At 38.1% G+C, this 25,308-nt stretch overlaps 5 protein-coding genes across 14 annotated transcripts; 3 read left to right on the plus strand and 2 right to left on the minus strand.

Annotated features, from left to right (window-relative positions):
• The first annotated feature begins 206 nt into the window (after positions 1–206).
• On the plus strand, positions 207–1,502 carry Jhamt (juvenile hormone acid methyltransferase). Its single transcript, XM_076910618.1, has 5 exons — positions 207–393; positions 471–642; positions 720–858; positions 942–1,089; positions 1,288–1,502. The coding sequence occupies exons 1-5, from the start codon at positions 207–209 to the stop codon at positions 1,500–1,502; spliced, it is 861 nt and encodes a 286-aa protein (XP_076766733.1).
• Positions 1,503–8,074: 6,572 nt separating this feature from the next.
• Plc21c (Phospholipase C at 21C) lies at positions 8,075–14,772 on the minus strand. 8 transcript variants are annotated; one of them, XM_076910335.1, is made up of 19 exons: positions 14,670–14,772; positions 13,802–13,905; positions 13,532–13,678; positions 12,745–13,016; positions 12,573–12,657; positions 12,068–12,485; positions 11,858–11,978; positions 11,583–11,778; positions 11,176–11,503; positions 10,902–11,093; positions 10,606–10,815; positions 10,212–10,531; positions 9,827–10,144; positions 9,705–9,749; positions 9,426–9,627; positions 9,136–9,358; positions 8,740–9,055; positions 8,481–8,672; positions 8,075–8,409 (listed from the first exon to the last, which is right to left on the minus strand). In XM_076910335.1, exons 1-19 carry the CDS (start codon positions 14,749–14,751, stop codon positions 8,287–8,289), a joined length of 3,894 nt encoding a protein of 1,297 aa, XP_076766450.1. In that variant the 5' UTR covers positions 14,752–14,772; the 3' UTR covers positions 8,075–8,286. The 8 variants fall into 8 exon arrangements, with proteins under 8 accessions (XP_076766450.1, XP_076766449.1, XP_076766457.1 ...); XM_076910334.1 differs by having other exon boundaries at positions 13,802–13,926; positions 14,670–14,764; XM_076910342.1 differs by having other exon boundaries at positions 14,299–14,759.
• Positions 14,773–15,274: 502 nt separating this feature from the next.
• Cnir (cornichon-like protein) lies at positions 15,275–16,581 on the minus strand. The gene is made up of 4 exons (XM_076910345.1): positions 16,309–16,581; positions 15,960–16,028; positions 15,630–15,883; positions 15,275–15,546 (listed from the first exon to the last, which is right to left on the minus strand). The coding sequence occupies exons 1-4, from the start codon at positions 16,387–16,389 to the stop codon at positions 15,477–15,479; spliced, it is 474 nt and encodes a 157-aa protein (XP_076766460.1). The 5' UTR covers positions 16,390–16,581; the 3' UTR covers positions 15,275–15,476.
• A 301-nt stretch (positions 16,582–16,882) lies between these two features.
• Ift57 (intraflagellar transport 57) lies at positions 16,883–18,903 on the plus strand. 2 transcript variants are annotated; one of them, XM_076910343.1, is made up of 7 exons: positions 16,883–17,123; positions 17,229–17,388; positions 17,474–17,755; positions 17,828–17,993; positions 18,065–18,173; positions 18,247–18,588; positions 18,672–18,903. In XM_076910343.1, the coding sequence occupies exons 1-7, from the start codon at positions 17,069–17,071 to the stop codon at positions 18,836–18,838; spliced, it is 1,281 nt and encodes a 426-aa protein (XP_076766458.1). In that variant the 5' UTR covers positions 16,883–17,068; the 3' UTR covers positions 18,839–18,903. The 2 variants fall into 2 exon arrangements, with proteins under 2 accessions (XP_076766458.1, XP_076766459.1); XM_076910344.1 differs by lacking the exon at positions 16,883–17,123 and adding an exon at positions 17,124–17,152.
• A 736-nt stretch (positions 18,904–19,639) lies between these two features.
• LOC143432938 (protein croquemort) lies at positions 19,640–24,415 on the plus strand. 2 transcript variants are annotated; one of them, XM_076909940.1, is made up of 9 exons: positions 19,640–19,660; positions 21,796–21,931; positions 22,006–22,172; positions 22,247–22,388; positions 22,476–22,679; positions 22,767–22,978; positions 23,062–23,356; positions 23,434–23,507; positions 23,598–24,415. In XM_076909940.1, exons 2-9 carry the CDS (start codon positions 21,818–21,820, stop codon positions 23,854–23,856), a joined length of 1,467 nt encoding a protein of 488 aa, XP_076766055.1. In that variant the 5' UTR covers positions 19,640–19,660; positions 21,796–21,817; the 3' UTR covers positions 23,857–24,415. The 2 variants fall into 2 exon arrangements, with proteins under 2 accessions (XP_076766055.1, XP_076766054.1); XM_076909939.1 differs by lacking the exon at positions 19,640–19,660 and adding an exon at positions 21,312–21,727.
• Positions 24,416–25,308: the final 893 nt, after the last annotated feature.

Genomic DNA, 25,308 nt, shown 5'->3' on the forward strand with positions numbered 1-25,308 from the left:
TTGCCCGTAGGAGTCACCGAATATAAATACCAAAGTCGAGTTGAAAAGTCATCAGTAGAAGATCTGACAGTGCATTAACTGGACACCTACGACGCCTTCCTCCATTCTCGCCCCCACCGTTTAAGTCGTCGATCACCGTGATCCCGAGAGTCCCCGATCTACACACTTGGAACTTGCTTGGAGATTCGACCGACGAACAGGGGAAAATGTTTATGATCGACGAATATGTGAACGCCAGCAAGTGCCAGTACCGGGACGCGCTCGACGTTATCGAGGAATTCGAGAAGGAGATGCTCGAGATGAATGGGAAATGCATCGACATCGGCTGTGGGCCCGGAGACGTCACCAAAAGGCTGATCCTACCGAAATTGTCACCGGAGGCTGAACTAGTCGGTAAGAAACTACAACATCAGGTAAGTGGTACCGGTCGCGGCGCGATTCAGACATGGTTCCTCCTTTAATGTTCGCAGGAGCGGACATATTGAAGTCGATGGTCAATCACGCGAGGCAAAAGTACCGGGACGAGAAACGCTTATCATTCTTCCAGTTGGACATCGAGGCCACGGAATTACCGAACGATCAACTCGGCCAATACACCAACGCGTTGTCCTTTTACTGCCTGCATTGGTGCCACAACACTTGGTACCGTTCACCCTTATTTTCTCCCTACACGTTCTCTTGTTACGTGAATTCAATGCTTTCGTATCGTCGAAATTTAGGAGGGCGTTCGATAACATTTACAAGCTATTGCGACCAGGAGGGAAGGCTCTGGTGATGTTTCTGGCATGGAACAACGGATTCGACGCCTATACGAAGGTTTACGAGAACCCCCGGTTCAGACCGTACATCTCGCCAGAGGTGACAAGTAGATATTCGCATTTTGATCGGCGAGTAGTTGGTACAGACTTTTAAATGACTCACCGAATTGGTCTGGTTTTCAGGACGCTGATCGTTTCGTGCCCTTCTTCCATCGATGCAAGGACTCGCGAGCGGCACTGAGGAAGATGCTGGACGCCATTGGCTTCGAGATTCTACACTGCAGCAGAAGAGAGAAGAGTTTCGTTTATCAGAACGTGCAAATATTGAAAAGTACAGAGTATCATTTTATTTCCAGCGAATGTATCGTATACATCGTTTAAACGCGCTGTTCGCGTTCCGTTAGCTATCGTGGGGTAAACGGATAAAAATGAGAGAAACTTGAGTATCGCGCGATCGAGAGCAACGTGACGGAAAGATGGGCTGAGAACGGGGTTACACGTAGTAAAAGCGGATCGATCATTGTTGCAGGTCATATAATCGCGGTCAATCCCTTCATCTCGCGGATCCCTGATCATCTCAAAGAGGAGTTCGAAGATGTGATAGTACACGAAATAACGAGCCGGAAGATGTCGTTTCCGAATAAGAACGACAATGGTCAGCAAGAATACAGCATTCTGGATAGATACCATATTCTCGTGGCGTACCTAAAGAAGCCAGAAGATTGCGTTTCCAAGCAAGATTGACCATGGTCACCGACAATGTAATATTATCCGCAATTGTTGCGTACTTGTGGCGTACGTAGCCTGTTGCAAATTTGTTTCAAGCCACTTGCAGAATTAATCGTAAGAGTGACCAAGAGTTTATCATTGTATTCGTTATACTTAATGAAAGATAATCGCCTAAATAAAAACGATAAAGAGGATGGTTAATTCGTTCTACTACATGCGAGGAGACACTAAAGGATGAGACGATCCTAGGCGACAAGAAACAACATGGCGTCGTTTCTACAACACTAAACTTTATTGTACACTATATCTTTGATTTTACAATACGGTACAGCCATTTATAGAATATCGTTAAAACTCATATATCGTCGTACGGGTATAAGTGGGTTCCTTATTTTTTTTTTCTCTTTTTTTTTGTAATTTTACTATGCTTACGGTATCCTTACAAGGGAATTAACAATTTTACTAACGCGTCGTTCTAAAAAATACACCCAAGTTTATAAGTCGGTTGGAAACCGTCGACATCGATTGTTTCGGTACTCTGCCGCTTCCTCCAGATCCAAGGAATTCTAAAGTAATCACCGCAGCGCGTGGAACCGGGAAGAATATCAGCGCGACGGAAACGGTGCCGTTTCTCGCGACTCTGTTAAAGTTCGAGCAGTCGCGCGGAGATTCCGCGCTGGTTCCGTCGATAGAACGGTCGTGGATCATCCCCGAAAGGGACACACGGACCGTACGTCGATGCCGCGTGGTAAATATTCAGCGTGCAGCGTCTACGACGTTTGTTCCTAGATCGCGTAATACGCCTACGTACAAGCGAGAAACAATGTAAATGCGTCGAAATCGAAAAATATCCCGAAATATAGGAAAACAGTCCAAAGGGGAACGCATTGTCGGTGAGTCGCGGAATCGGTTACGCGCGAGCTCGACTGAAAGGCGGAAGTAGTCATATGTAACGTGTATATAAAAAACGGCTCAAAAAATTCTTATCGTTACGGAAGATCTGCGCGAATTACTTCGTCGCGACGACAAGGTCGATCAGCTTGTGAGCGACTACCGAAAATGGAGGACCAGCTTGGAAGGTGTGCGCGTTTCTGTGTACGTGTGCGTATGTATGTATGTATGTATGTATGTTTGTATGTATGTACGTATGTATGCATCCATTTACCTGTACGTGTGTGTGTTTGTACGTATGTGTGCGCGCGACAAATCGTGCCAAGCGAAGCTTCTCGACAACAAGCCCATAGATCGCGGGGGACACATCGATATCATACATAGAGACGCGAAGAGAACACATAGACACGATAAAAAGAAGCGAGGGGAATGGAACCTGTCCACGCGTATCTACGCGTAACTCACACTCCACGGATGGAGAACGGAGCTGATAATCGGAATCGATTTACGATTGACACACCGAATATTTTATTATTACCATTACTCGAGATTTCTGGGTCCTATTCGAGACGCGAAGCAGCCGTCGCAACGGCTGCGCGATCTTACGCGTATACCGGTGAAAAAATGTAGCTTCCACCGTGATGAAAATGAAATCGCCACGTTAAATCAATTCGCGCGCAGCGAACTGGCTTAAATAAAATATGTATCTGGGCAAGAATCTTGGAGTACGTAAGAACGAGCAATCCTCCCCCTGGCCGGGATCTAATGTGGAAGCGTCTCGTAAATTACGGTTAATAGGTACGCACGGTTTGTACGGGCAATTAACAATAACCAGGGACAAAGGCGAGGGGTGGACGCGGACGGGCAAACGACGAAACCCTTCATTTTCTCTCCGCGTTGCGTGACGCTCGACGAAAGGAATCGACCGTGTCCAGCCGTGGCGTAGAAGGAACGCCGTCGTCGATGGAAAAAAACAAACTGCGCGCGACACACCGGCCCGTCGTTCTAATTTGCGGAAGAAAAACGTTGGTTATGCTATACGCGGCTCCACGCCGCAAACGGATCGAGCGTTATTAATCGTCCGTAAATATTCAGCGGCGATCGATACGCAGCCGCTGCTTCTTACGCGATACGAAGGGAACAATAAATTTAGCTCGGTTGTGGCTTTCCAAAGGATACGGGCATGTAAATGAGAACAAAATATCGAGAGCCGCTCGAGGGCGAGGGAGGCGATGCGCCATGGAGAACGCGTTGCCCCCGTGTCCCCGCATCGAACTATGGAACAATCGCTTTTCAATGGAAGGCAAGAACGCTGTCCTGACGACACGTGTTTGGCAAGTCTAACAAGGCTACGCGTACGACAATGGAAATTCATTCTCCGCGGACGAGGAAACGATAACCATCGAGAGGATCGCAAGAACGCTTGTCCCGAAAGACATAGCGGTTCGGTAGAATCGAGAAATCACATTTAACATCGAACAGCATTCGAAGCATCGAAGAATTGACAGGTTGGCATTCGATAGATACGGATGCTCGCGTGCCCGTCTCTCCAGGGAAGCCCACGGGATACAGCGCCGCACCGACAGAAGAATCGTCTCAGGTACGAAGAATCGTTGCTTAAAAGGAAATCTTTGCCGCGTGATACGTGATAGTAAAAAGATCTGGGTGATCGCCGATTAACCGGTAACGGTCCGAGTTTTGCTTTTACGTGTACGTGCGAACGTGGAACGCCCTCACGGAAACGAGCGCGCGAGTCAATTTCGAGAGGAACGTGAGCGACGTCAGACCGCCACGATCGTCGATAGGCCGTTTCAAAATTACCTACAGCTTTTAATACCACGATGTGTAACGTACGATCTGTACCTGTTGCCGCGTCTCTTTTTTTTTTTTTTAATCGATAACGCCGATACGGGGTGGCGCGGAATTCGCACGAATCGCGACCGCCCCGACGGGCTCCGCGAGCCACGCGCATCGTTACGAATTTTGGCAAGATTTCGCGGTCTCGTCGCCGTGCGAATTACGCGACAACGCGCCGCGTACAGGTAACGCAAAACTAGCCTCGCATTAACTCTACGAACAACGACTATACGCTAGTACTGCCACCTTTTTCGCTACTCTACCATTGTAACAACATCAACAGCAACAACACATAATATATCAACATGAATATAATATCTGTCCTCGTAACCTAGACTTTTGTTATACTTATACGTTAGGTACGTGTGTAACACGCCTAATGCGTACGCGACCGCGCGTCGGATACCCGTGGGTATGCATTGCAGTTCGCCGAGTTCGACTTCGTGCACGCGCTCGCGTACGCTTTACGCGTTTTACCGGAATATAGGAAGAGGACGAAACGCAACCGTTCGTCCCATGTGAATCACGCAAACATGTATCTGTACGATTATGACACGCGTAGAGAAAAAAATATACGAGGGGAAATGCATCGCGCGCGAGCCTGTAAAAAGCTGACTCGGGTTTTGTCGGAGGACGTTTCACTCGCCACCCGTCAAGGGAAAATCATCAACCGAAAGAGCGAGAGCCAGAACGTTTCTTTTTTTCCGCAGGAGGACTGTGTAAGTACGAACAATCGAATCGCGCGGGAACGGAAGCGCGCGCAAAGTGGCTGATCGAGGAACAGGCTGTTCGCAGTCCGATTATTCGTTACAAAACGTTTTGCTCGCTGGACTACCTATACAAGCGTTTAGAGGAATCGACACCCACCGCATCGCCCATCGCGCGATACCTCTACGTCCCTTGAAAGTCTATCGAATCGCGCGGAACTCACCCTCTCCACCTCGCGGTCGCAACCCCTCGTCCCGTTCAACCCGTTCGGTATCGTAAGGATCAGCGATGCGAGAGGCGTGCGTCGTTGCGACTAAACGATCGGAAAAACATCGACACACGTATAATGTGTATACGAACGTTACATGTGTATACATATACATATACATATATATATTATAATATATATATAAACTTCCGATAATCTTGTACGACTTAGCATAATGTACTATTGATTTCTCTCACGTTGGAACGCTAAAGGTAGCCCACCGGCTACCGCTACTTAATTAAATTATACCCGCTTACACTTACGTTATGTCTCATCTTTTAATAGATTATCACTGTGTTTAAACGTTCACATCAATCGAGTTCACCGCAACGTACAATATCTTTCGTTCTCCTTCCCTCGCGAGGAAGTTTGGTAACTTGCGTTCGAGAAATGCAGTCGAGACTAAATCGGCGTAAACTTAAGGAAATGGTAACTCGTCGTGTACGAACGTTTCTCATCCGGATCGACGCCTAATTCTATGCTTAAGCGGTCACACACGCTTGACTACATCTAACGCTGAGCATCGCTTCTTTCCGCTCGATACGCAACGTACGGTAATATCCATTCTGAGCTACGACTAAGATCCAGTGATTCGTGCGATAAATTAAACAGCCGATAACTAGAGCATTGCGAGAGGTTCAGGATGCATTCTCAACACGCTTCTCGTACGATCTCTAACGACTATCGCCATTGTCAATACCTTATTCGCATACCTATTACCAAGAAAATTCTCTGCTTCGAGGAAAATATATATATATATCAAACTCGCACATCGTTCAGTGCATCGACTTACTCTAAAATCATCGAAATCGCAGGTGTAATGAGACAAAGTCTCCGTGGGAATCGGTATCCCGACGAACGACCTTTAAAATAAAACGGTACGCAGCTCCGTCAAAGATATAAAACTCACGCGGAACAAAAAGTTAGAACACGTGGAAAGTGTGCGACACCGTGGAAACGTTCAACTTATTTTTCTCGATAATACGATCTAAACGCTACTTTAATCACACGTGCGTGGCTCGCGCAGGCTGGAACCTTGTGCGTCGCTAAACGAAAAGCGCCACGTTAAATAAATAAAGCGACGGTGGCAAAATTATCGACAACAGTTTCGTCAACGTTTCAGGATCGAGTTCAGTCTCCAAATCGAACGGGATCGACCCGCTCGTTATCCCTCGGCTCAACGTAAACGACGACGATATTATAATTAAAACAAAGGTACTCCTTTCTTCTTTTTTCTCGCATTGACAGCGATTACGCTCTACTTGCGCACGTGCGTATGCATGTATGTAATGTACGTATATTCGTGTCTGCATATCGTAATAATGGTTTTAAAACCACCAATAAATCTCGATATTTCTGTTTTTTTCTTTTAAAGCTCACGATTCTTTCTCGACATTTCTCGCATACTTATCTCGTCGATTGTTTGCGATATAAATTAATAGGATGGATCACACGAGATTTACAATGCGCAAGTGTGTAACTTTTTATCCTAGACTTGTAATAACTATTAAGAACATATACATAAATAAATAAATATATACATGTATATATATTTATATATGTATATATACATTGAGATATATGTATATATATATAATATGTATGTATAATATCGAGTTACTTAAAATATCGTACGATTAGAAACAACAAGGACAATGTTACAGTGTAACATTTTTGATTGTCTTCCTAAAAGGGCTCGCCCCCCAAATCGTTTCGCTCCGGCCTCAAAGTGGCCGCAGCATGAAATCGCGCGGTACAAAAACGTTAGAAACGTTCCCGTTTAATATTTTCTCTTTTTTTTCCGTCTTCGGTTTATCCTCTTTTTTGGATTTACTGGATTCGCATTCTTTATACAGTACGCTCTCAATTAGCATCCGCGACACGGGCTACTCGAAAAATGTCTTTATACGGAGTACTTTCAGTCAAAAATATATCAAATCACGCACGCGCCCATCCGAATCGTAATACTCCATTGCGTTCCTTACCTCTAGGCCAAAGAGATTTCGCCCCTGCTAAACGGTACCTCCACTCGTCGCCATGATTCGAGTTTCGCGAGTTCCAACTGATACTGCGATTAGTCGAGTTCTTCTTTTGTGATTACAAACAATCTGAGTACTCCCGGAACGCGATTCAGCGACTCGCTAATTAAATAACATCTTATACATATAATAACAAGATTAAATAGTAGCACTTAGAAACATTATTCTTATTTAGAATCGTGTACCTCTTTCGCGTAGCCGTACTTTCCACTCCCGCCTGTCCGAAGTTTCATTCACTTTTAAAATGGAACAGAATCTCGATACTGGCGGCGATCGTCTCGAGTGTAATGAGAACAGTGCGTTTAATACTGTGCGTAATATCGAATTAAAAAACAAACAAGGAAAAAAGAAGGAAAAGAAAAGAAAAGTAAAGCTCACTTCTTACCCTTACAAAACGCAACCCACCGTACTGAGATCAAAATGGCGTCCCCGCATGCGCAGAAAGTCAGTCGATCGAACAATCGATCAATCGAATCGTGTTACTACCTTTCGAGAAGCGACACTTACGAATAAATGGGAATTAGTCTTACTCGTACTCGTCGGATTCTCGTGATAAAAATCACATAGTTCAGCGCACATCGCTAATAGTAATCGTTTTAAATCGCTTGCTCGTCAAATCGTTAAATCATATCAGAACAGATCCCTTACACGATGAAACGTTTATCAAATGCTTTTTGGACAAGAGACGCTATAAAATTTACCTTCGAACTTGATGGCGTTTTGCTCGTCGAAATCATATATCACCTCGTAAATGCTGTACACGTTACAAAGGAGAATATTTTTTTTTTTTGGAAATGGATAAAATTATTTTAGCAAAACACAGGTAACTGCGTAGATTTCACAAATTTCCTACCATTATCGTTACACCGCCGCTTACGACTGCTTTTTCTTGCGGAGGAGTAACGCACAATGTGTTACTATCATCTTCCCAAACGGATACACACTTTCAGCGAAAACAGTTTACTCCCATGGATTAACGTATACTCCAAATCCATGTTGTTACAAGACATCGATACTAAATTATCGATCGTTTCAGTCAATATGTATTTCCACTTAACGATTCCGGCATACCAGTTCCACCGGATGGCGACAAAGGTAGCTCTCCGCTCTCAAACTTACTACAGCGACTGCTGTACTCGTCCATCAGGGATGTTTTTACCTGAAACGCAGAGTGTAAACTATCGTCGAATACACTCTAAAGTAAATATAGATCGGGCAATGAATTCGTACCTTTGCCTTTTCTGCTTCTAACCTTTGCCGAACTTCTTCGTGCTGTCGTTCGAGCTCTGCTCTCTTTTTTTCATAAATTTGCGTTAATCGTGTGCACTCGTTCACACCCTTTTCAACCATCGACTTTGCGACCTCTCGTTTCATACGATCGAACTCTGCTTTATCTTTATGTACCTTTGCCAATTGTTTCACCTAAAATGAGACAAATATTTTTACCATATCTCATGCGTACCAAAAATGACAGGATAAAAACACATACCTCTCCATGCCTTGTGGCCTGAAGTTTCCTCATAACATCGGCAGTTTCCCGTTCCAGGAGTACTCTCAAGGTTTTCAATTGATTAGACTGAGAGGTTTTCATCACTTTCTCTACAGTCGCGAATAGATTTTCGTAATACTTTTCTTGAAGTTCGCGTTCTTGTTGGACATGAGCTTTACATACGGCTAACAGGCGTTCGCTCTGGCTCCTAGGTAATCCTTTTGGAGCTCCGCCGTTTCCTTCGCGATTTTCTATGTCTGCGCATTCGGACGACTCTGCCAAGGCTAATGTACTCAATCGTACTTCGCTTGAAAATCTATGTAGGAATATAAATATATACACATGTGCACGGCCTTAACACAAGCGGACCTGTTCAAGTAAAAATCAATAACTTACATATTTCTACTCGATAACCGTTTCACTAATTTATGGCTGACGTAAAATTTCGATTTATGCTTTTCACCGTCAATGGACGCTTTCTGCGATTGTACCCTCAACTTTTCTTTCTCATGCTTCTTTCGTAAAGATTCAAGCTTCTTTTCGAGCTCCATCTTCTTCTCCCGAACAAGTTTATTTTCCATCAATTTCTCTAAAGATTCGGCTACTATCTCATCGCTCACTATAATCATAAAAGATCGAATGATGCTATTCAAACACAGCATATGCAGTGGGTAATCGATACTTACTGCCGCTGACATTAACCGGACTTTTATTTGTAGAAGCATCGACAACTTGAACCGGGGGGGTTGGCGTTCCATCCTCGTTATCTTGTGTGTCAGACTTGTTTATACCGGCAATAGACGGTCTACCGTGAACATTTGCAGTTGCTGGGGCAAGTGTTGGCAATTCACCCACGGACTGTAGTCTCTTCGTCTTAACGGTCTCCTCCTAAGGCAAAACGTTTGAACAGACATGAATATAAATTCGCCTATAATCGTTTGACCTCCTTTTACCGAGAAACTTACAGTTGGCTTAAAAGAACTTGTTCCTTCACCAACTTTCGGTTTATCCTACAAAATGTTAGTACGCGTTTGTTAGTATGTTAGCGAGTTAGCGGTAAATAAAATCCTAACGTCTTAAACCTTACATCGACTTCTTCCGATGGATCTTCCAATGGATCCGTGAGAACCGATAGCTGCAGCTCCCTTTTCTCCGCTTCGCTCTGATATTTAATTGGATTTGCTAAAGCTTCAGCAAGCTCGCTCAGCCCATCTGGGACGTAATCCTTCACGATAACGTGTAAAAATAAACTCGCCAACGGTAACGGTTGACCACACTCTGTTCTAAGAGCAACGTGTCGATAACCTGGACATAATCCAACGACTGGTAACACTCTATGGCCAATTAAACGACCCGATTCCTCGTACGCAGCAATTCTAATCGATGCTAATTCAGGCAGAACAACCTAGAACGTAGAAATAAAATTTTGTTGCATGCCCTCCGCTCGGTTCCGCAAAAACATTAATTCTCACCTTCTTAAATACAAATGGTTCCTCGTCGTATACAGGATTGATCCCATTATTTGGAACAATTTTCGTACGAAATTTCTTTCTCACGGTATCAGCTGGTAGTCCATACATATCTACTTCAACGTAAGTACCTACCCTCTTGTCCGTTAAAAATTGAGCCGATATTACGTGGATATGAACTGTCCCAGCTATAATACCATCTACAGTCGATTCCGCGAAAGGATCTAATCGCCGGTCCTTTCGCCTCATAAACTCCGGCTTTAACAGGTAACCGCATCGCTGGTTATATTCAAAAATACCCAGGTTCAATTGCATCGCAAGATCTAGTGAAAAAAGATTCATCAATGACTAAGTAAACCTACGATCAATAGTAGACGAATTAAAAATGTGGACGTACCGAGCGTTTGATAATTCAGCGCGACTAGTTGACAGCCCGCGTTCCAAAATACTTGCGGCATGAAATTACTAGAGTCGAAACGTGTGCCCGCCGGATAGACCCTCGATAATTGATGCTTATTGTAATTTACAAATTCTAATGGTCTTTCTTTTAAAAGTGTCGTAGCTTGTTTCTCGTCGAATGATGACATTTCGTACATACGATTCTTTTCTGTAAGAATTGGTCAATTTCTGTATCATGGTATAAACGATAAAGAAGAATAAATAGTTAATATCGTAATATGTGCGCGAACGTACTTTCAGCCGATTCGAAACTATTAAAATGAACAGGTTGCACGTAATTAACTAAAGCTGAAATTTCCGCGCCAGCTTCTGTTTCTTTGGCGCTGGATGCTACTTTGTCAGGTGCAGGCACTTTATCATCCATCCTTAATTTAATATCTTCTACGTTTGATTCATCTTCCTCCGTACTTGATTCTTCTTCCTCGTCTAAAAAAAAACACAAATAAATTATCCACTATGCTTTATACATATTTATTAGCAAAGCTACATTCTTTCTTTGAATGCTGACCATCATCGTCTTGAGCACTGTCCTTGCTGCCTTGCCTTTGCTGTAGCATCGGGGCATGCGGAATATCTCCGTTTCTAATCTGTTGATCATTATTATCGGCTGTATCAGTCTGAGGAACAATATCTAGCGATGCACCATTTTCTCCATCCACGGCCTGATTCATCGCTCCGATATCTTCGTTCTCTTGAACTCCCTCCTCAGACTCGATCGTTGGTGCATGTTGCTTTTTTTTATGCTTCTTATGATGGTGATGATGTTTCTTTTTGTTTTTAATTATTATCTTACGCTTTAATAAAGAAGGAGGTGGTAATTCTTGACCTGGTTCCAACTGAGCGATAAACGAAGATTAAGTTAGACACTTTATATTGTGATTTTCGTAAGAAGTTTGTTAGGCCATATTAAAATACCTTATGAGATTCAAGAGGGGCATCAAGAAGCATCTCCCCAAACAATTCTCTACAATACTGAGCGATCTTAGCTTGCTGTCTTGGATTGCAATGATTTTCAAAGCTAAGAATAACAGGATACTCTGATGTTTTGAATGCACTTTCAGCAATTGCTTCAATTACATCCCGTGCATAGATTTCAGGTACAAATGTATATCTAAGGAAATATTTTTAAAGAGAACCATGGTACATAACTACAAATACAACAAATTATTCTTTTTGTAAAGTAAAAATACCCATGGACAATGACAGGTTCATCAAATTTTCCGTTCCAAAAGTCCAATTCTACACATCGACAACCGGCAAGCAGACACTGACGATATATTTCGACGGAACTTTTTCCAGTAAGTTGATGTCCTGCGGAAATATTTTCCAAAGTTGTATGAAATGATATCTCAGCGATTTTCCCTAATCAATTATAAGTGAAAATCATAAAATCGATATACCTGTTAAGTATGTGTTGTGACTAGAATTTATAAAGTAATGCGCAAGCGGTTGATCCATATCATCTGATAATTCTAGTTTCGATAACGCAACTATTGGATTATCTTCGCTCATCAAGTATCTCAGAAATCCATCGAAACTCAATTGACCGCGATTGGCATTACATTTATTTGGTTCATATTGACTTATAATGTCTTTTGCTCTTGCCTCATTCGCATAAGGATACAATATCTCGTTTAAACGAGGATCCCTCTGAGTTTTGTTCAGAAAATCAACAAATTGGACGACAGACATTAGTCTGCGTTTATTATTGCCTACTATGCTTTCGAAAACTTTCTCAACGTCCGATCGTTGAGTAAGAGACTTATAAAAGTTGAAGAAATCTTCGAATTGAAATTTTTGTAACGGTATTACCTCGTTCTAAAGCACGGAAAAAGAAAAACGATTTTGAATGCCAGATATATGGTGATATACACGTGCATTAAACATAAAGGATATAATACTCACTTTGTCGGATGGAAAACCAGATATATCGAGTGCTTTTTCGACTCGTTTACGATCCTCCTTATTTTGCGTAAACATTCTTATTATGCTGAAACGACAACATATAAAATATACACGTTCATACATATATATGCATATTTAGTTTAATACACACATATATACAAATTATGCTCACTTCTTTACAGGAATTTTTCCTGACTTGTCAGCTGTAAGTGTAAGCTTGGTATGGGCTTTTTGCAAGAACATAGTGGTGCTGATATTCAGTAGCGACAAATTATATGCAAGCTGAAATATTTGCTCTGTCCAATGTTGTGCGACTTCTGCACGCATTGTACAAAAGTTAATAAAATTCATATTGACAAAATCAGATCCATAACAGATCGTTACTGTTTTCTCCTCTAACGAATCTTGAGAGCCCATTGTCACACGACCTTTCAATTTAGGATCCTGAAAACCATTTCCTCATTTAAACACACATCTTATAATGAATAGCTCTGAGGTTCGATTGAAATGATCTCAATTAGATTTATTCGCGCAAAACTAAGCTGTACATATTGTAATAACAATAGCTGGTATAACAATAAGCTAACCAGAGACAGTATGAAACTACAAACAATACCACTTTATAAACTGTTTATTGATTTATAGGAAAATGGACTGGATAAGAACTGCTCTCCTTCCTATACAACTAAGAATATTTCCATTGTATACAAAGATAGGTGTGACTGAAAAAATGAACTACATTGAGGACATAAAGTAGGTAATATTCTATTTATAGATTTGTCAATAATTATCATGCGGTGGGAGCTGTGCGTCATTAGCATCCACGCGAGAGCATGATATAATTATAGAAAGGCAAGACAGCTTCATTTCTAAATATTTATATTTCGTTGCACATTGATTTATAGAATCGATCGCAAAACCAACTTGTGTAAACATAAGAAAAGAGGGAAATTTAATACCTTTGGTACTTTAGCATATTTCCCAGTTCTAGTATCTCTTATTAGAGCAATATCCAACATTTCCATCTCATTATGTTGATCGACCCAAACCAGATAAAATCCAAACTTGTCTACCCTCAATGTAACAGGAGTCGCTATACCAGAGTCCTAGGTAGAATTACAAATAAAAACAATATCACAATCTATATAGAATAATACATATTACACGTCTACAGACTAACTGTACCATCTAAAATCCTCTACCGTTCAAATCTGACGTATAACTCATACCTCATCCCATTTGATGAATTTTTCGCCGTCTTGTAACTGCTGAGACACCTCGATGGCTCTAAATTGCAAGACACTGCCCGCCGCCTTGCTACCTGCCATCCTGTCTAAAGGACACAGCGAGTAGTCTGGCGTGGAGAAAATATTACTTCCTAGCACGAATGCACTAGTAAAGGAGCAAGCGGTGCAGGCTGATTACGCCAATGGCAACAATAAGAAGCACAGAGACGTTTATAACCACAATGACAATGACGATGATTACAACGGCTGTAACGAAAACGACGTCGATGACAGCGGTAATGGGGAACGGAACGATAGCGACGGTGACGGCGTCGACGACAGCGGCGATGGCACCAACGGCGACGACGACGGCGACGACGACGACGACGAGAACGACGACGACGACGACGACGACGACGGCGGCGGCGGCAACAGTGACGTCGTCGTAAGCCTCATCGAGAATCTTTCAAGCATTAGACGCACCTCGTGAACCACCTTACCTTGACAGGTGCTGTTGTTTGATCATCCGTGGCGAAAGATGCGACCGTATCTCGACGACGACGTCGTCGTCGTCTCCGTTGTCGCAATATTCTGACAGGTACCGTCTTACGGATATCAACAACAGGTACGTGACGTTCTCAATGAACATCGACGATCAGTCCCGGTTAATGTTGAACGTTTACGAACGAACGAGGGAGGAAAATGAAAAAAAACAAATCACGGGACCGCGCCGAGCCACTGTCAAAATATCCCAATGAAAGTGAAACGGAGAACAGTTTGGTACGTATACGTCCCGCGTTAAAGAGGAACTTGCTGTTAATATATGCACCGCGAAAGTTTTCGTACTTTCGATGCACTATCGCGCACTCACTTGGTCCAGAAAAGCATCCTTCCGCGCGCCGTACCGAAGACAATCCGAGCAAATCCGAGCACCGCCACCCGTCACCCGTCATCCGTCACCCGTTACCCTTGTCGCCAGGAGGCGCTCGGACTCTTTCACAGGCCAGCAGATCGTGTAGACGGGAACGCACTACACGTGCGCCTATCGCGGTCAAATTGATTTTAACGCGAACTATGATATTCAGTAAGTCCACTAGTTACGGTTCTTTCCAACGTTATTTTAATCTTATTATTTTCATTTCTTTTTAATCGATTACGTGTATTTAAAACCCGATCCTTTCTCCTTTCGAACGTCGCACGTAGTTAAGCGTAACGTAAATGACCTGTTACAACTTTATCTCTGAAACCTATGGACAAACGAGCTACCGAATATTTTACTACCTTTTAATGATGTCACATTAATTATTACTTATAAAAGTAAATTTTCGATTGTCGTACATGTGCTAATGTTTTTTTAATTACAACTCCTATTTCGCTTATATGTTGATAAAGTGTAATGGAAAATTGAAGTTCTGTATCATGTTTGTAGTTTGTCATACGTAAATATAATTATTGTTGAATCAATGCAGAGAAATGTATAATATTACGGAAGTCTTATATTCAAGGAATATTAATGCTTAAAGATATGATACAAGTTTGAAACAATTATAACAGAAAAACGTAGCATTTTTACATAACAAAAAGGTTATTTGGTATTTATAATATAACAATAAATAAATGATTAAATGTGACTGAAGTAAAAGACAAGTATAAAAGTTTTAATATTATCACTCAGCCGTTAGACTGTTTGCATTATTGCATCTTCATTTCTGTTGATTGGATCACCTTTCAGTAATGCAATGATCATGCTGCAAAATGAAAATTAAGAATTGTGATAAGTATTAGTCCAACATTAGTAGTAATTAATATTACTAACGATAGATATACGTACCAATAAAGGTAGATAAAAAAGAAAATAAGGTAATATCCAAGATAGATCATACAGTCTCTCGTATGCCTTTTTAATTGCCCACGATTATGAATCTCTGTAGGATCATAAACTCCCATGTTACCGCTGGGTACTCCAAAGTATTCGTAAAGTAACCACAGTGTCATGGGTAAATTTACTAAGCACAATATTAATTGTCCGTGTGTTAATAGTAAAAACTCTAAGAACGAATGCGCTACAAGCTTTGGTACTACCCACTGTAAAATATTGCTACTTATAAGATTTGCTTCAGTACTTTATATAACGTTTGTAAGAAAAATATAATGTAATTACCGTGTTTAATTTTGAACAACACTGTTGCGCATTCAAATAATCACATTCCAGATCTGATAGAGTTATGACCTATACACATCTCAGATAAGGAAAGTAATGGCATGTTTTTTATTAGTATAACATACAGAAAGATACTTTAAAAAAATGTTTAAAATTAAATATGGCGCCAGTACAATTACTCTGTAATAAATAGCATAGAAACAACGTACGTTGCAAAAGTCCCTAGATAGGTTTTCCGTTAAAATAACGTGTAGGTAGAATTTAACAATCGAAGAATAATAAAGTTACATAGATAACGATGGTTAAGCGTAATAAAATTCTGTAGATTTTGAAATTGTAAAGAGGATACAAAATACACCAAAAGGAAAAGTACTGAACCGGTATCGATTAAAGCTAATACGAACAACAGTGGCTCGGATATAAGACCCATTCTAATGATCTATTAGTACAAATAGATATTAGATAGCATCAGGGTCAAATTCGACAGTTCATGTGTGCCTTCCTTTAATACAGACTCACTTGGGATACTGTTCACGTAGAAATTTCAATAAACCTAAGAGAAAACTGAATATGACCGATTGTCAAAATCAACAAAATGAACAACTCTCGGTACTACCAACTATTTAGATTGCTTTTCAAGCTACAAAATAGCGAAATAGTAGCCATTTTAAGCTAATATCCCTAGTTATCGATAGCAATGTAAGAATTCTTCTTATTAAATGCCTAAGGACGTTAGTTAAATCTTATATTTTATAAGACTTGGTATTATACAAGTTTAAGGATACCAAACATTGGGAAGAATAATAAGTTTCAGTGTGCTTATTATAATTTACTTATATAAGTTTAGAAATTATTGACTCTAATTAGTCAAACCGATAAAGACAATGTCTTTGGTTGTAAATCGAAAATCTCTAGCGGTATTGTAATTTTTGTCTAATAATGCATGAATTCTCAAACTGTGTAGTACAAAAATATATTGGGAGTTAAGTCTTGTCAGGTCCACTCTGACCTTGCCGTTACTTATGTGATAAAAATTACATGCAAAAATGCGCCTGATATACTTATACAATATATTCAATTGTATACTTTACATGTATATGTAAATATATATGCTATTTATCAATTATTTATATAACCTTTCCCAAACAGAAAACAGGACAAGAGGTAAACATGACTGCTCTTGTAAATAGAAAGTATGAAGTTTGCACCTCCATGAACTGTTACTTGCTCTAACTTATACAACCGTGTGATATAAAATTATGATTACAGAAATGTTTCGAGACGCCCCAAAGATCATTATAGAAGACGGATCTTCTCCATCCGCTTCTTATGTTATGTACATTAGAATGGAAGATTTATTAGAAAAACTGAAATTATTATATTATGATACTCAATTTCTACCTGAATTTAAACTAAAAGCTATAAATAGGTAGTAGTATCATAATTGTGTATAAATACTCTAGCTTTTACATTACACGAATTAATACAAAGGCATATATTAATTTGAAATATAGGAATTATTTCGTAACACAGACAAATCCAGGAGAACAATTTTATACGTTTACATCTTTGGCAGCATGGTTAATCAGAAAATCAGGCAAAACTTTCGAGACTCCGCAAGAATCAGACGACCCTAATGCTACGATAGCTTTAATATTGGATCATTTGAGAGATTCCAATGTACCAATAGAATTTCCACCCAATAAGCTTAAACAAGGAAGTGGTGAATACGCCATTTACGTTTTGGACAATTTAGCAGATGATGCATTGAAAGCACAGAAATTTCAATGGAAGAAGTAAACTTTTAGGATATGTTTTGCAAAGGCATTGCAGGTCTAATCTAGTATTATGTAAATAAATATTTTTAGAGTAGAAGTACCACCCGATGAACCAAGTAATGAACCAGATATCGAGGATGATGATGCAGAATTAATATTGGAGAAAGTAGAAGAAGAAATGATGGCCGAATACGATGAAGAGGATGAAGATATTTTACATGTTGATGATATAACAAAATTATATGGGCAAAATTTTGTAAGCATAATTATAACTGGTTTATAGAAATGTAAGAACAATACAGTTCAACTTTCTGTAATTTTGTTTAGAATGAGACTCAAAAACCTGATGATATTCTAGAATCTAAAACAAACAGGGAAGAATGGCAATTGGAACTAGAAAGAGTTTTGCCACAGTTGAAAGTAACTGTCAAGACAGGTATATAGAATTTAAAAAAGAAAATAAATGGTTTAAATAGTAAAATATAATAAAACGCGGAAAATTATTTTAGATTTGAGAGATTGGAGATCACATGTAGAGCAAATGAAACAACTGAGTACAAATATAGCAACAAATTTGACTGGAACTAAAAATCAATTGGATAAGCTGCATATTGATATATCTAATACTTTAGACAAAGTAAAAACAAGAGAATCCTATTTAAACAGACAACTTGAGCCTACTTTGAAGGAATATCAGCTGCTACAGGATGAATTATCGAAAATCAAGGAACAATATCGAGACGTTAGCGGAGGCGTAACAGAAAGGACAAGAATATTCAATAAATTATCCGAAGAATTGGAGCATGTAAAGAAAGAAATGGACGAACGAGGATCAAGTATGACGGATGGAAGTACGTGTCTAATAAATAATTTCACCGTGTTATATAATCATCGGTACGATATTCAACCATCTATAATTGATATTTTTTTGTAGCCCCTCTTATAAACATAAAAAAGGCCATTACTAAAATGAAAAATGAAATTTCTGAAATGAATGTTCGAATCGGTGTATTAGAATATAGTTTGATGTGTGCAAGAATACGAGATCGCACTCAGTTTCAAGAAGATATGAACAACACAAGTAACATCGCGATAACTTAATTCGCTAGATATTACGATAATTGATATCCTTGCACATGTAGCAAATTAATGAACTTCTAATATCATCGCTATTGAAATCTATTTTTCACAAAGTCTATCAATACATAGATAGTTTGGATGATCTCAATCACAATCGTCACTCAGAAAAAAAGGGTCCAAAGAAGCGCACTGTTCGCATCATATTTGTAAAATTCGTATACACCGAATGCTTAATCTTTAAGAACTGGTTACTCCACGATATGAGGGATCTATATCAAATATTGGTTTAGAACTCGAGAACAATTGAAAGTTCACTCCACCCACGTACCATACGACATACTCTCCAACGTTTCTCGCAATAAAATTGTACCAAATGAAAGCGTATGATTGTTTTATATACTTTCGCAATACTTTTTACCATCGCTTGTGTAACGTGTTTCAATTTACTTATATAAACTATTATAAAAAACTAAAATAAATTATTTGCGAAGACAAATTGAAATTATGAACGGTGTGATTAACAAGTGAGCTAATCGATAGTGATGAGTTGATTTGAAGAAGAGGGAGCGTGTCAACGTTAGGTTCTTTCGCTACCGAATAATCCCTACCCTTTCGACAATTTCTCGATCGGCCTTGTTTTAGCAAGCCAGAAACTGTTCAGTTGGACATTTGCACAGGCCGTTTGTCACGTACTCTTCCGTGCTCGTGTTGCCCGCCAATGCGACACTTTGTGCATTTCGTCCTAATAATGTAATAAGATAGAATCTGTGAGTGTTAACGCGTTAGAACCAAATAAAAAACCAAACAATATCCTTGAGAGAATTGCCTACAATCGACGTTCAGGTTTGTATTCAAACAAATAATTTAGATTATTTTTTTAAACGCGCGAAATTTAATTTGCCGGCATTTAAAATGTAATTATCGAACATGTGTTCGGAATTTTTGTACGCTACTACTTTGTAAGTAATTTTATAATGCTTCTTTATAACTGAAAGATTGGATAAAATCAAAATAAAATCTCACGTACGCATAATCTTGACAATAAATAGTAACGATATGACAGGACGCGTAAATGTAAATAAAAAAAGAAGCAAAGAGTCATTGACTTTCTTATTATCGACGAGATGCGTTTCCTTTCCAGTTTGTAAGATGCTTGTTTAATACACTCGTCGATTTTCTTCCAACTTTCACCAATGCTTCTGCGCATATTTGGAATAAAATACCTTTCGCTTCAATATTATTCCGGAGAGGCATTACGAATTAATTTACGCTAGAAAACCGCTTCCCATTAATAAAAATAGTCGATCCTTAACACTCATTAACAAAGTACACAAAGCCAATTGTTGTAAAGTTTATTTTTCGAATAACCAGTATTACACGAACGTATAAACTTTATCAGAATATTACATAGATAATTGCAAACGTATGACACATTCATGTTTAACTAATCAGCAGTTCTTCGTGTCCGATTAATCACTAATAACTCACTAAATGTATATATATATATATATATATACATATACATAAAAGCGATGAAATCATCAATTTCTTATTTTTTTCTTAATTCCATTTTAATTATACAACAATATTTAATCAAGAGGCTATCAGACTTTTACCAAAATTGTCATCTTGATCTTCTGATTAAATCGCCTTGAATATTAAGCGATCTTGAACTTCGTTCTGCACATGTTAATTTAATTATCTATCTTACAGCGTACTGTCCATAAACGTTTCTTCCGTTCCTGCGACTCTAAATTTATTCAGTACGTCCATTAAACATTTTTTTACGCTATGATTCATCTTTCGTCGAAGTAATCGGAAGAAAAAGTTGCAATATCAGGAAACGGTCAGAGTCAACAGCTAATTATTTCTCTTCACTATTTTCTTTCTTGGGCGTAGAAACGCTGGTGTCAGATTTTTCTTCATCTATCGCCTGTTAAACGAAACTTAATAAACAATAAATAAATGATTAAATAATTATATATACTTCTAAATTACAAAACAGATTTTTTTGATGATTTTATTATCATTTGTAATTTATTATCGGTTATAATAAAATCATCAAAAAATCTGTATCGTGATTTAGAAGTAAGATAAAATATTACATTGCCGCGATTACCATGATAGGAGTTATATTATTTTTAAATTTGTTATCAAAGAATTATACTCATTGATCATAAAGTAATCCAGACAAATATGTAGTTGAAATGTAATAGCACTCAGTTTCTAAGAGAAGAAAAGGTACGTATATCATCGCTATTGCATATCATACTTGTACTTACATTTAATATCTTTACATCCACGAATAACTATATTAAACGTAACATAAAAGCATATACATTTTCTTAATATATATTTCTTTATAATATTTCTTAATAATGTATGTATAGTTATTAATGTAATATAATCATTTTCAAATACTCGCGCTTGCATTCTGAAATGTACCATGCGCACATCTTCTAATATTTACTATACGTAATGACCTTTATAGACCGTTTGTTTTACTGTTTGTAAAAATGATCAGCTGATTAATATACATTGAAAAAAGAAATTACAATGTTTCTTATCGTAGTGTTGACGTTGTTGATTTCCCATCCATCTGGTATTACTTCGCTATCATTCGAAAACTGAGAAACATAGATAATTATCTTAATCTTGTTTTGGATGTATATACCAACGATTATACTTAATCAGCTCTGATTATACGTACGCACTGATACATATCAGGAAACGAATTGAAATATGGATCGTGTCATTAAATTTGAACGGGTTAATGCTGCAACTACGCTCTCATATAAAAATCGCAGATTTAATTGCATATGATTTGTATTCCTAAAACTGGAGATGTTCGAAGATTTAATGCTGTATTAAAAACCACGTGACATTTACAACAAAGGCCATCTTTGCTATGTAATTACACAAAGTAACTAATAATCTGAAAAATACCTTAATATAGATATAGCATTATTATTTTACAGATTTAACCGGCCAAGTAACACAATGAAGATTTGGAAGAAGCTTGCCATTATCTTTTCCATAGGTATAGCAATAACAATTTTTGGATTAACTATAGGGATTCTTTGGTCAACAATTTATTCGTCAATCTTAAGTACAGTAAGTAAATGTTATACTTGGAATTCTAAATGTCCGATGAATGTATAAATCTTACATGTTTATTAATTTTGCAGCAACTAAGCGTAACGCCAACATCTACAAACCATGAACTTTGGAAAGAAACACCTATTCCAATGTTTTTGAAGTTGTACATGTTTAATTTGACTAATCCAGAAGATTTTGGTTCAAAAGAATTTAAATCGAAACCAAAGTTTACAGAAATGGGCCCTTACGTATTTAGGTACCAAGTTTATATTTGATTTCAACAACTTTCTATTAACATTTGATTACTAGAACAATGTTTTGTCGTAACAGGGAGGTTGATTATAAAGTTGGAGAAACGTGGAACAGTAATGATACCATAACATATCAAAGGAAAAGAGTATGGCATTTTGATAAATCATTGTCGTCAGGAAGTTTATTAGATAAAGTAACTAATATAAATCCAGTGACTGCTGTATGTATCTTTTAGTACTATTGTATATTTGTTACATGTCTCTATCCATATCGCAATATATTTTTCTTTTCACATATATATTTTTAGAGCGTTGCATATGCATTAAGGTATGAGATTCCTTTTGTCCGTATTTTGGTAGATAGAGTTATGAAAATAATCGAACAAAAGTTAGTAGTTACTAAAACCGTTAATGAATTACTCTTTGAAGGCTTTGATGATGCTATGCTAAAGATTGCACGAAAACTGAAAATGACTAAAATTCCATTTGATAAATTTGCTTGGTTCTATGGGGTAAATTTAATTTTAATTTATTTGATTGAACCACTAAAAAAGAATTTGAAATGTGCGCATCTTTAAAAAGTATTGTTTAACTTACAGCGTAATAATTCTGCTTCTTATGATGGAACATTTAATATGTATACTGGTAAAAGCAATTTGCTTGATTTAGGAGTGCTTACAGAATGGAATTATGATAGCACAGTAAGTTCCTATCCAGGAGAATGTGGTAAAGTGAAAGGTACAAATGGTGATTTGTGGCCACCTTTGCCTGATAATAAAACTGTTACTTTCTTTGTAACTGACATTTGCACGTAAGTTGAAGTATTTATAAAAAATGCAGAAAATCAAAGAAGTATCCACCTTTTTACGTAATTTCATCAATTGTGCTTTACAGGAGTTTGACAGCAACATTTGATAATACGACTGTCTATGAGGGTTTAACAGGAGTTAGATATATTAGCGATAAGACGATCCTCGATAATGGTACAATGGTACCATCGCGTCAATGTTATTGCACGAACGAAGAATGTATTCCTTCTGGAGCGCTAAATATTTCAGCGTGTAAGTGGGGTGCTCCAGCATTCATCAGCTTACCACATTTTTATTTAGCGGATCCAAGTTACAGAGAAAAAATAGAAGGAATGGAACCCAGTAAAGAGAAACATGAACTGCAAATATCAATAGAACCGGTAATGAATATAACGTAATAAGCAATAATCAATAACTGTGACACATTTCTAGCCGTCATAACCTTTTTTGTTTATAGAAAACCGGCGTTCCGTTGAACGTGAATGCAAAACTGCAATTGAATCTACTAGTCAAACATGATAAAGAAATGTCGTAAGTTCTTATTTTATTCAATTTTCTTGACTGCTAAATATATTTCAATGAATCTTAAATTAAAATAAATTTGTAAAATTTCATTTTCAGTATGTTCAAAAACCTCCAGAGTACATTTATACCAATGTTATGGTTTACGCAAGAAGCTTACTTAACTTCTGATTATGCCAGTACAGTTAAACTTATTATTATTCTGCAATCATTGGGCAGCATAACATTTTATGGTATTGCCTCAATTGGCATTTTAATCACTTTAATCGGAGTTTTCTTATACATTCGACACAGTTTGAGAGGAGAGGACAATGTCGTTTTATTGTCAGGAAGTAATAATGAAATTGCTACAAATTGATAATTATATTTTTGTTTACACGATTATGAACTTGCATAATAGAATATTAAGGCAAACTTAACTGTCGGATAAAGAACGATAATCACTTTTCTAAATCCTATCGTGCATCTTCCTGTCACAATTAAGATAATGCAAGACAGCATCGAAATAATTGCAGAAATTTTATTTGAACAAACTTAATACATCGTTTGAATTATTTATCAATGTGCTTTTAAAGTGTTGTTACAACAGTAATCAAGTGCCTCATCGTGTTAATAAAGAACAGACTCTAGAAATAGCGCAGAATGGAATAGAAATATATGGTAATGATGTACCATGTTTTTTAATGAAAGAATAGAAATTTATTCTCAATCACTTCTATGATATTTTTGTAGCGACTCAATATATGTATCAGAATTTAGATATATATGTACCTGTGAAATATGAAACAAATAATAAGTGTTATCGTGTAGTTAAAGTTATAGCAGTTACAATACTATTACAGCTGTGATAACTAGACTCTTCTTCCATTGTAAATACAGTAAGAATTATTAGCAAATAAAGATCCTTAATTTTATACTATATTATTGTTGAAAATAAATAGTTATCATTTATTCATTTAATTTTAAAGCCGTAAATATTAAGCTTTGTATGGAAAAAATCATTTTGTACTATGCTACGATGATTACTTATTTTGGAAGGAGTGTAAAGAAGTTACAACATTTTTATTGTTCCATAAGGTTGATTTTATTTTCTAAAATGTCCGAGAGATGAAGTAGCTGAAATTGGCTAGTAAAATGACACACCTCGACGATGGTGAACCATAGAAATTGTTGAAACTATATAAATTGAGCATACCCTATTCTTGTAAAAAGTACTTCACAGTTTTTTTAAAAGGACAATTACGTCAAACACTCATTGACCTATTTCTTCATTCAGTACTTAAGCCGATACCACCGCAACGTGAAGGCTACTAAAACGATCCTCTTCCCACGCAAATGATCGAACAGATCATGAAAAAATATTATCCTTGTATACACGCGGATCTACAAACCGCAGTGTTTCATCGATCAGCCGCAAAGTGATTTCATTGGCTGCGTGTGATAATAAAAGGATCCTCCGTGCGAGGACGACCGTTTTACTGACGTTTGCGATGGTGTTATTCTTTCAAATAGCGATGATATTAAAAATATCGTTACATATTTTAAATAAAAATGAAGAGGAACATACAGAGAAACAGAAAGAGAGTGAACTCGAGAAAAATATTGAACGAATTAAAAGTAGTACCAATTTATTGTGCATAAAGCCACAGCTCATTGCATGTTTATACAGAACGAGTACAATGTCAAACTGCAAGAGTTTACTTTGATCCCATTCATCACATCGCACATGACTTTTATACGTCATGTGCGTAGCGAAATGATCTACTTCCTATAATCATCGTGGATCGATCATATGAATGCATTTTAACCA

Source organism: Xylocopa sonorina, chromosome 2 (genome assembly GCF_050948175.1).
Source record: "Xylocopa sonorina isolate GNS202 chromosome 2, iyXylSono1_principal, whole genome shotgun sequence".
NCBI lineage: Eukaryota > Metazoa > Arthropoda > Insecta > Hymenoptera > Apidae > Xylocopa > Xylocopa sonorina.

What these genes read in the sequence shown, in the direction of transcription:
- Jhamt (XM_076910618.1), top strand. Translation starts at nt 207, where the DNA reads ATGTTTATGATCGACGAATATGTGAACGCCAGCAAGTGCCAGTACCGG. An exon ending in GACCGTACATCTCGCCAGAG is followed by an intron (nt 859 to 941) that starts GTGACAAGTAGA and finishes TCTGGTTTTCAG; the next exon opens with GACGCTGATCGTTTCGTGCC. An exon ending in GAACGTGCAAATATTGAAAA is followed by an intron (nt 1,090 to 1,287) that starts GTACAGAGTATC and finishes TCATTGTTGCAG; the next exon opens with GTCATATAATCGCGGTCAAT.
- Plc21c (XM_076910334.1), bottom strand. Translation starts at nt 14,751, where the DNA reads ATGACGGGTGACGGGTGGCGGTGCTCGGATTTGCTCGGATTGTCTTCG. An exon ending in AATTCATCAAATGGGATGAG is followed by an intron (nt 13,679 to 13,801) that starts GTATGAGTTATA and finishes AATTCTACCTAG; the next exon opens with GACTCTGGTATAGCGACTCC. An exon ending in ATCCATCGGAAGAAGTCGAT is followed by an intron (nt 9,750 to 9,826) that starts GTAAGGTTTAAG and finishes AACATTTTGTAG; the next exon opens with GATAAACCGAAAGTTGGTGA.
- Cnir (XM_076910345.1), bottom strand. Translation starts at nt 16,389, where the DNA reads ATGGGTCTTATATCCGAGCCACTGTTGTTCGTATTAGCTTTAATCGAT. An exon ending in TTTTCCTTTTGGTGTATTTT is followed by an intron (nt 16,029 to 16,308) that starts GTATCCTCTTTA and finishes AGATGTGTATAG; the next exon opens with GTCATAACTCTATCAGATCT. An exon ending in TTTTTTATCTACCTTTATTG is followed by an intron (nt 15,547 to 15,629) that starts GTACGTATATCT and finishes TTCATTTTGCAG; the next exon opens with CATGATCATTGCATTACTGA.
- Ift57 (XM_076910343.1), top strand. Translation starts at nt 17,069, where the DNA reads ATGCTATTTATCAATTATTTATATAACCTTTCCCAAACAGAAAACAGG. An exon ending in AATTATATGGGCAAAATTTT is followed by an intron (nt 17,994 to 18,064) that starts GTAAGCATAATT and finishes AATTTTGTTTAG; the next exon opens with AATGAGACTCAAAAACCTGA. An exon ending in ATCAAGTATGACGGATGGAA is followed by an intron (nt 18,589 to 18,671) that starts GTACGTGTCTAA and finishes ATTTTTTTGTAG; the next exon opens with CCCCTCTTATAAACATAAAA.
- LOC143432938 (XM_076909940.1), top strand. Translation starts at nt 21,818, where the DNA reads ATGAAGATTTGGAAGAAGCTTGCCATTATCTTTTCCATAGGTATAGCA. An exon ending in AATTTGCTTGGTTCTATGGG is followed by an intron (nt 22,680 to 22,766) that starts GTAAATTTAATT and finishes TTTAACTTACAG; the next exon opens with CGTAATAATTCTGCTTCTTA. An exon ending in TGCAAATATCAATAGAACCG is followed by an intron (nt 23,357 to 23,433) that starts GTAATGAATATA and finishes TTTTGTTTATAG; the next exon opens with AAAACCGGCGTTCCGTTGAA.